This window comes from Osmerus eperlanus, chromosome 21 (assembly GCF_963692335.1).
Source record: "Osmerus eperlanus chromosome 21, fOsmEpe2.1, whole genome shotgun sequence".
Taxonomy (NCBI): Eukaryota; Metazoa; Chordata; class Actinopteri; order Osmeriformes; family Osmeridae; genus Osmerus; species Osmerus eperlanus.
The window spans coordinates 2,191,529-2,201,623 of NC_085038.1; the positions used below are offsets into that span (position 1 = coordinate 2,191,529).

The following is a 10,095-nucleotide window of genomic DNA, read 5'->3' on the forward strand; positions in this document are numbered from 1 at the left end:
GCCAGTGAGACGAGCGACTGCGCTGTGTGACTGCGGAGGCTCACCAGAACTCAACCCAGTGGAGAATCAAAGCAACGCAGGCTGAAAATCCCGTACTTCATTTTACTGTAGTATGGCATCAAGGAGGATGGAGACCAAACCACTGATAACCTGCCTTAAAACGCTCCTGGTCGTCTATTCCTTCGTGTTTTGGGTGAGTGTGCGTGATTAGACGGTGGTAGTTGTTCTATAGGTCTTGTGAGGACTGTAGTATTTTCGGTTTTAGTACAGTGCAAAATCTTCATAGAAAAACGACAGTTGTGTGCAGGGTTAGGGCCAATGGAACAAGTGCACGTTTGAGGATGGCAGCTGTTTATAGGCCTATTAGACAGTTACATGATTTAAAACATCGTCTCTCTGTTGTTTATTTCTAGCTCGTAAAATACCCTTTAAAGGCGATAGGCATGTTGTCTGTTCCCCGGTTTTATTGTTGACGAATCCGCTTTAACTCATAACTTGAGCTACGGCTCTTTTTTCCGCGTCAGATAAACGGACAAATTGTTTTCTTGACACCTTTGTGCGAATGTTGTTGTCACGAAAAGCATCCTTGAACCCATTTGTGGCAGCAGGTTTCCCCCGTTATGGAAGCAAACGCTAAGCAAATCCGCAACTGTTGAACGGCACCGCCCCAGTTGAGCGCCCGTTTTCTGATACCTATGTAAAACGTGCAATGTATGCTTCAGGGTTATGATGATAGTAGTGTTTGTTGTTTGGATCACTGGCCAAGTGTTCTTTCAGAAGAAAATCCTTTCCGTTGCTGATTATTCTAAAGCCGAATCATAGACTGCCAGTAAAATGTCAGATTCATTTATCTTCAGATAAAAAATATGTTTTATTAGACCTATAACTTTAGAGGACACTTATGGCAAATTGTTAAAAGGAAGGTGCTTATCTTTTTTTTAAGGATGTTTCATTTGTCTTGCGCAAGTAGCCCAGGAATGGGTCTCCTTCAAACCCTCAGCCCCGAAAATTGATTCAGAATGTGGGGTAACCAGGCCTCAGACATGGGCAAAGTAATAGTCGGATAGTCCGAAATTCGAAAGTTGGTCTGAGGATTAACACAAACTGTCGCCAGGGCTTGAAACACTTTTAGTTTTCCATCTCTTTGTTCGTTGAAACTGAATGTTCTCTGATTTGTTCTTTGTTTTCTTTGCATTAAGGCCTTCCACATGTACACTATTAAAGCATTTAAAGCACCTCCACCCAATCCTCTACCCTCCTGCCACGCTGTCATAACTGCAGTTATTAACCCTCCATTAGATCAATGGACCTATTCTTTTTACCAACCTAGAAAAACACAATTTTGGACGAGGACAGGGTTCATGGGATGAGGAGTGCCGTATGGTCAGCCTCTTTGTTGTGGCTCTGCTGAAGGCAGTCGTTCCGCTAGGGCCAGATGGACAGAGATGGACAGCAGAGATGAACAGAAAGGAAATGAGAGAGGGCTAACAGCGTCCCTTGTTTTTCCAAACACGGCGATGGGGGAGAGGTTGTGTGAAGCCGTGTGTCCTGTCTGTCAGTGGTTCTGCTCCCCTCAGCCCTCCACCTCCTCCTCCTCATCATCCACCCTCCTTCTCCACCTCCCCCTCCCCCACCTCCTTCTCCACCTCCTCCTCCCCCTCCCCCACCTCCTCCTCCTCGTCCTCCCCCACCTCCTTCTCCACCTCCTCCTCCTCCTCGTCCTCCCCCTCATCCTTCTCCACCTCCTCCTTGTCCACCCCCACCTCCTTCTCCACCTCCTCCTCGTCCTCCCCCACCTCCTTCTCCATCTCCTCCTCGTCCTCCCCCACCTCCTTCTCCACCTCCTCCTCGTCCTCCTCCACTTCATTCTCCACCTCCTCATCCTTCTCCACCTCCTCCTCCTTCTCCACCTCCTCCTCCCCCTCCCCCACCTCCTTCTCCACCTCCTCCTCGTCCTCCTCCACTTCATTCTCCACCTCCTCCTCCTTCTCCACCTCCTCCTCCTTCTCCACCTCCTCCCCCTCCCCCACCTCCTTCTCCACCTCCTCCTCGTCCTCCTCCACTTCATTCTCCACCTCCTCCTCCTCCTTCTCCACCTCCTCCTCCCCCTCCCCCACCTCCTTCTCTACCTCCTTCTTGTTCTAACCTCAGTGCCAAGAGAGAACCGAGCAACAACTAGCGCCTGGTTTGTATCGTACCTGGAACAGCTCCAGAAACACTCTCAGCGTGAGTCTATGTGACACATTATAATCACTGTAAGCACCTGACAGAAACAATCATTCCGGGCAAGGCACTAAAGACCTCTGAGGTGGTGAATTTACTTTTTATCGTTTTCAAAGAGGACTATTTGCCAAGCCTCTTTTCTTCTTAACGGATATTTAGCTATGCAGTATTGCTCAACACAGATGCCAGCGGTTAGGCTACTCACCTAGCTAAGCGTTTTCAACATGCGCGTGTAGCTCTTGGCACGGTGGCACTGTGTCCTGGCTGAGTCTAGGAACCCACTTCCTGTCAGTTGCTGTGGGTTATATTTCACACAAGAATGTAAGTGATCCAAGTTATATATAGATATTTATATAATACAACCCACCTCTTATATCTCTGCAGACATCAAGGCATTGGAGGGACTGCTTTCGCAGTTATGCATGCAGTGTTTTGATGGTATCTTGAGCAGCGATCACCAGTCTTCTCCCTGTGGTGTCTAGAGCTTCCCTTCGGTACTCAAGTCTGATACAGCCACTGACAGTTGCCTGGAAGCAGCTTGTTTGTTAAGTGCACTTCAGATGCCCTACTGTGCCCTAATCTCACAAGATGGCTTCATTTGCATTAATAATGCATTAATTAATGCCCCCATGGGAATAAGATGGATTGTGTGTATGTCTTGGTGTTGGTAGGCCTTTGTTTGTGGTTTGGTTCTTTACATTGCGCTCAGTGATGTGTTCCTTTGTTCTTTAAATGTAACATCACTTTGCATCTATATACAGCACAACAAATGAAACTGCATATAATAAATATTTAGCGGATTAACCTGTGACACTTTTTGTCCTAGGCCATGCTCTATCTAGACACTCTCTAGCATAACTGAGTTTAAAGAAAGTGTGTAAACTATTAGGACATCAGCTGATTGTTGGAGAAATTAGCATTAGTATTCCTCACCTCACCGCCAGCTGTCTGAGTTGGTCGCAACTTCTGTAGCCTCTTAAATAGGGAGTCAGATGGCTGAGCGGTTAGGGAGTCGGGCTATTAATCAGAAGGTTGTTGGTTCGATTCCTGGTCGTGCAAAATTACATTGTGTCCTTGGGCAAGGCACTTCACCCTACTTGCCTCGGGGAGAATGTTTCTGTACTTACTGTTAGTCCCTCTGGATAAGAGCATCTGCTAAATGACTAAATGTAAACATCCCCTCGACACCCAGCTGTCTCCCCCGCCGTCTGATGGACAGGTCGGGATTGACAGCGTCTCACCTGGAGGTGAAACCCATCATTCAAAGGCCACAAGAAGGCAGCCACTCTGGGATCTGAACCCAGAGCTAAGCGGGCCAGCGGCGTGAGTCTTGACTGAAGGCTCAGAGTGCTGGTAGAACGGAGGCTGCTGTGTGGTGGGTGGGTTGCGTAGAGGCAGCGGAGGCTGCTGTGTGGTGGGTGGGTTGCGTAGAGGCAGCGGAGGCAGCGGAGGCTGCTGTGTGGTGGGTGGGTTGCGTAGAGGCAGCGGAGGCTGCTGTGTGGTGGGTGGGTGGGTTGCGTAGAGGCAGCGGAGGCTGCTGTGTGGTGGGTGGGTGGGTTGCGTAGAGGCAGCGGAGGCAGCGTGGGTTGCGTAGAGGCAGCGGAGGCTGCTGTGTTGTGGGTGGGTGGGTTGCGTAGAGGCAGCGGAGGCAGCGGAGGCTGCTGTGAGGTGGGTGGGTTGCGTGGAGGCAGCTAAGGTTGGGGAGCGACACAAAGATGAAGCTTGTTGAACGTTGCTGTACAGGAGTTGATCCTAGCTTGGTGGGGAAGACGCACAGTTTTTACAAACCTTAATCTAAGAGTCGGCTTTGCTAAGTGTGTTTGCTCCATGTTTCCATGTTTATTCTGTCCACCAATGAGGAATCAAGAAAGAAATGTAAAGTAAAACAAACTAAAACAAATAAGCTAAAAAAATGCAAAAATTAGATGACAATGTATGTGTTTTTGTTTTAACTTATCTCTGAACACAATCAAACATTAAACTTTAATTGCCCAGTCATCACGAGAACACCACGAAGTACACCTCTTTGCGATTTCCATTCAGATGTTTGGGGTCATAGGTCATATTGGCAGAGAAAGGTCAGCTGGTGGCTGCGGTACAAGCAATTAGGCTGCGTTCGAGGAATTCCAAAGTGGCAGAGATTCCTGCCATTGTGTGAGGCAGAAGCACATGCTGTGGGCTGGTGTTGAAGCTGTTAGCGTGCTGCTGATAATGAAAGACGGGTTATAATTAGCTGCTAGCTAGGGAGGACATGCCAAATTCTTCACTCTGTGACTGGGCATGTAGGTTATTACCTGGTGTGTGGACGAACAAATGGAAGGGGTGTACAAGTAACGGCGTCAAAGTCACACCGTGGCTCACAGGTTCTTGACATTCATGAAGATGCAGTGCAGTGTTTAGATATCCTCCTCTTGTTGTTTGGCTATGAAAGCTATGTAGCCACGGAGTCAGGTGGCTGAGCGGTTAGGGAATCGGGCTAGTAATCAGAAGGTTGCCGGTTCGATTCCAGTCTGTGGAGAATGACGTTGTGTCCTTGGGCAAGGCACTTCACCCTACTTGCCTCAGGGGGAATGTCCCTGTACTTACTGTAAGTCGCTCTGGATCAGAGCGTCTGCTAAATGACTAATTGTAAATGTTCAGGCTTTGATGGCAAGGACGGCCGTTTGTGTGTGTCGAAACCATGTGTTTTCACTCAATATGTTTCCAGCAGTCCTTTTTGTTGATGTAAAGGGATTAGAGGTTTAAAACAAAGCAGTGGAAAGAGGGAGAGCGAGAGGAACAGAGAGAGAAAGAAAGGAAGAGAGGAGATAAAAAGGCCATTAGGTAATCAGCCTTGATAATGGAAAATTCATTGGCAGACTGGGGCAGATGCCATGTCTGGAGTATCCAATCTAGTTTACGATATCTCAACACTCTTAGCATAAACGACCCCGGATAACGTATGTGCAGGTATATCAAGGCGCCTGTGGATATCATCGAAACTATTAAGTGTCCACGATTACTGGTTAGCCACACAGTCAAAGCACTGTGCTGGCAGCTTGTCTGGGTCACAAGTTCACATCGGGCAGTTTGAATTTGATTTAGCAGGTGAAGGGCTGGGGGGGTAGAGTAGAGTAGTCACCTGTCGCGTGGCAAATTCACTGGGACCCATTGGTGACATAAAAAGAAAATGGCACATTCTAACAGTGTTAGAAAATCCGTACAGCGGTTGGCTAACAGCCAGGTCTTGGTCTGATTGGTTGGCTGTGAGAGCAGGGAGGACGTTAGCCAGGCTGAGGACAGGAGCAAGGCAGCAATGCCGCCGCTCAGCCGGCTGCTGTGATTGTCATTGTTGTCATGGTGACTCGCTTTCCCCGGCTCGTTGGGCCGTGTGGAGTGCGTTGCCTGGCACTCTGTTGCCTAGCGCAGAGTTGCTGGAAGTAGGGCATTTTTCCTACTCATGAGTTTGAGGTTGAAGAGGTTCAGTCAATGAAATAATCCTGTACCTTTCTTTTCAAGGTATCCTTTATTCTGAAAATGCCTTTTTCCTCTATCCCTAACCTATTATCCCTAAACTATCTCTAAATAGTTTTTCTGTATAATTTCATTAAATCTCTTTTTTTTTGTCAGTGGACGTGTAAGTGTAAGAGACAGCATCTCTAAGACTATATATATCTATATATGATTCTCTGGCCTTGTTATATTCCTTCTTCCACCACGCTGATGTACGAATCTAAAAACGTCTATCCAACCATTCCCATTCTCGGTTTCCATCCCTCTGTTGTCTTCAACTTCATGAGCACACGGTCAGTGCACCCAGGTCAGAGGTCACACGGTCAGTGCACCCAGGTCAGAGGTCAGAACGCCTCCCACTTTCAGAAACATACACGGATGCCAGGCTGGGTTCGTCTGAAATAGCTATTATAAAGGGAGTCAGTCAGGTGGCTGAGCGGTTAGGGAAGCGGGCTAGTAATCTGAAGGTTGCCAGTTCGATTCCAGTCCGTGCCAAATGACGTTGTGTCCTTGGGCAAGGCACTTCACCCTACTTGCCTTGGGGGAATGTCCCTGTACTTACTGTAAGTCGCTCTGGATAAGAGCGTCTGCTAAATGACTAAATGTAAATGTAATAAAGGCCTGTTAGTCTGGTTGAACATCATGAAGTTTTTACTCTTCCTCCCCTTCCTCCCTACCTCTCCTCCAACGCTTCCAATACCCTCGCCCACACAGACACACACACGATATACACACAAACAACACACCTTTCTGCAATTTTTTTTTTTTTTTACAAGAAAACTAAAAACTAAAAGGATTAAAATCTGTGTTCGTTTGAAGCCTGTTTCAAAGCCACTTTTGGCCACACAGCAAGGCAGAGGCACCGGGCCCCTTTGAACACCCTGTGTCTTGTCATCAGAAATGTTGAAAGGAACAGAGAAAACCCTTTGAAATCAAACATCCTATATCATGTCTGCCTGGTGCCCTGTGTATCTCCCCCTGGTGTGGGGACATGTTTGGTGGGTACAACCAGAGATACAAATAGGGAGGTTGCCTTACTTTTGAAAGGGGCTGGATGAAGGTAGACACACTTTAATGGGTTCTTTGTTTTTCAGGAAGGGCGAGCTTCCAGGTAGTGGCCTCCACACCAGAGTAACACGACTTCTTGTCAGAGTTTTTTGAGGGATTTTCACGCAGAAGAACAGTCAACGGGTTCTAAGTTATGTGCCTGGGCGCTGCTGAGAGTTCCAGCTGGCTCTCTCCAGGGACCAGTGCTGGGCTTGGCTGGGCTGGGGAGGGGAGAGCAGGGACCAGCGTGGCCCACAGGCGTCTAACAAAGCCATCCCCTGATGAAGTGGAGCCTAAGAGCTCGCAAAGATTTTCTCATTACAGTAAAGATAAGGTGCCTGTGTGTATGGGTGTGTGTCTTGATGGGCTCTTTAGTGTCTCAATAATCGAAAGGTTCCCCCCTATTTAAATGCAGTATCAATACATTGAGGTGTGTTGAAACTGTTACCGCTGTAGTCAATACAACCATGGCATTCACACCAGAAGGTTATTTAAAGGGGTGTCACTAGCAATTACAATGTCAATTAGACTTTTTTTTTGTATCGTTCCGCATATTAGAGTTTTACAGGGTTTTCACAAAACCATTTTTCAGCTGAGATGGAGGATGTTTGGAACATTGTCTTTTCTCTGCTTAGTCATCCATTTCTCCATTTCAGCAGATGGCAACATCAGCCGGACTGTACCTCGTCGATTCACACCTCCTCCTCGCATGAAAACAATCACAGTATGAATCCTGCTATGCTTTTTAAGGCTCAACAGGCTGTCTTAAAATCTGGTTGGAGATATCGAAATACTAATTGAAGTTTAAATCAATGGTGATGCAGTAAATAAATACAAGTCAAGAATGGTTTCTCCTTAGTTTCACTGGCATTTTAACCCACAATAGTTGACAGGTCAAGAACAGGAAGTGATGGGATACCCTGATCTAGGAAGCTCCAATAAGATGTGTTATGCTTGTGTAGGTTACACACATCCCACAGTTGAGACTCACAGCTGAACTCTCTAACACAAGATGGCCGACTTCTCCACCCTCAGTCTCCCGGAATCCGTGTGCCTCTTTTGTATCACTGTTATTTAAGATGGAAATAATTCTGTTCGCTACATCTTTCCCCTGGTTCCTGGCCCCCAACACACACACACATTACATTTACATTTAGTCATTTAGCAGACACTCTTATCCAGAGCGACTTACAGTAAGTACAGGGACATTCCCCCGAGGCAAGTAGGGTGAAGTGCCTTGCCCAAGGACACAACGTCATCTGGCACGGCCGGGAATCGGACTGGCAACCTTCTGATTACAAGCCCGCTTCCCTAACCGCTCAGCCACCTGACTCCCTACACACACACACCTTCTGACATGAGTAGGAACCCCAGCTGCTCGAACATGGAAGAGAGAAAAGCCCCTTCTCTCCCTGGGCCCTGCAGACAGCCGGATGAATGATTCATGCTGCTCCTCTGAATTAAACATGAGGTGCGTGGAGTAGGGAGGGAGGGAGGGAGGGAGGGAGGGAGGGAGGGAGGGAGGGAGGGAGGGAGGGAGGGAGGGAGGGAGGGAGGGAGGGAGGGAGGGAGGGAGGGAGGGAGGGAGGGAGGGAGGGAGGGAGGGAGGGAGGGAGGGAGGGAGAGAGAGAGAGAGAGAGAGAGACATAGACAGACAGAGAGAGAGACAGACATAGACAGACAGAGACACAGCGAGAGAGACAGCGAGAGAGAGACAGTGACATCTTAAGGCTTGTATGGAGGGAGGGAGGGAGGGAGGGAGGGAGGACGCTGGGATGGGCCGGTTGTTCTCCAGGATAAGCTTTCTGCTGTTCCTTTGAGATCCGGGGTAGAGAAGAAGCTGTGTGGATGATGGAGAGAGTCTCGTTAATGTACAGACTTCTTTACTCTCTCTGTCTCTCTCTCTCCTTCTCTCTCTCTTTCGTTCTTTCTTTCTCGTCTTTCTCTCTCCCCTCTCCCATATTTGCTCTCTCACACGTATTCTGTCTTCCACACTTTTCCTTTTCTCATTACTCCCACCTTCTCCTCATCTCTCACGCCATCATCTTTTTCCTGAGCCAGTCTGTCTGTGACTCACTCCATCTGTGACAGTGTGGCTCCCCTCCGAACCCTTCTCTCTCACACACTCGCTGTGTTTCCCAGATGGGTGGCAGGGAGACAGACAGACAGACAGACAGGGGGAGGAACAAGTAAGGAAGGTAGACAGGAAGGCACTGTTGGAAGGTTGGGGCAGACAGGCAGTCAAGGCAGGCAGACAGGTAGTCAAGAAGACAGGCCGGCAGGTACTGTTGGAAGGTTGGCAAGCAGACAGGTAGTCAAGAAGACAGGCAGGCGGAGCAACAGACAGACCTGCGGACAGGCTTGCAGGCAGACAGCAGGGAAACAGTCTGCTCAGTGTGTCAGCAGTTCTCTGACGCATCACCAGACCTCCGCAGAATCACCAACACCTCTGCTAGATGCCAAAGAACTAAAGCTTTCAAACGGGCATTTAATCCCAGATTTACCTCCGTCAAAGATCACTGTAAATGAAAACATCGATGCAGGATGCCTTCTCTGTAGTCTCCTGCTATGAATCTAGACATGCCCCATAAGTCATTACACAGCCAGCCAGTCAGCCAACCAACCAGCCAGCCAGTCAGCCAACCAGCCAGTCAGTCAGCCAACCAGCCAGCTGTATCTGCATCACAGATTCATTAGCATGGCCCTGTAAAAGGCCTAAGTGAGGGGGGCTGGCCTCTCTGTCTCCCTGGAGAGACCAGCCTCTCTGTCTCCCTAGAGAGACCAGCCTCTCTGTCTCCCTAGAGAGACCAGCCTCTCTGTCTCCCTAGAGAGACCAGCCTCTCTGTCTCCCTGGAGAGACCAGTCTCTCTGTCTCCCTAGAGAGACCAGCCTCTCTGTCTCCCTGGAGAGACCAGCCTCTCTGTCTCCCTAGAGAGACCAGCCTCTCTGTCTCCCTAGAGAGACCAGCCTCTCTGTCTCCCTGGAGAGACCAGCCTCTCTGTCTCCCTAGAGAGACCAGCCTCTCTGTCTCCCTAGAGAGACCAGCCTCTCTGTCTCCCTAGAGAGACCAGCCTCTCTGTCTCCCTAGAGAGACCAGCCTCTCTGTCTCCCTGGAGAGACCAGCCTCTCTGTCTCCCTAGAGAGACCAGCCTCTCTGTCTCCCTAGAGAGACCAGCCTCTCTGTCTCCCTGGAGAGACCAGCCTCTCTGTCTCCCTAGAGAGACCAGCCTCTCTGTCTCCCTGGAGAGACCAGCCTCTCTGTCTCCCTAGAGAGACCAGCCTCTCTGTCTCCCTAGAGAGACCAGCCTCTCTGTCTCCCTGGAGAGGCCAGCC

The 10,095-nt window shown here is 49.0% G+C and overlaps 1 protein-coding gene across 1 annotated transcript in view; it reads left to right on the top strand.

Moving 5' to 3' along the window:
* The first annotated feature begins 7 nt into the window (after positions 1 to 7).
* Positions 8 to 10,095, top strand: part of LOC134007319 (tetraspanin-7-like) — an 18,548-nt gene continuing 8,460 nt past the window's right edge. The window contains exon 1 of the mRNA XM_062446701.1: positions 8 to 193. Within this exon, the coding sequence (XP_062302685.1) occupies positions 113 to 193 (81 nt within the window). The 5' untranslated portion in view covers positions 8 to 112. The remainder of the gene's footprint in view (positions 194 to 10,095) is intronic.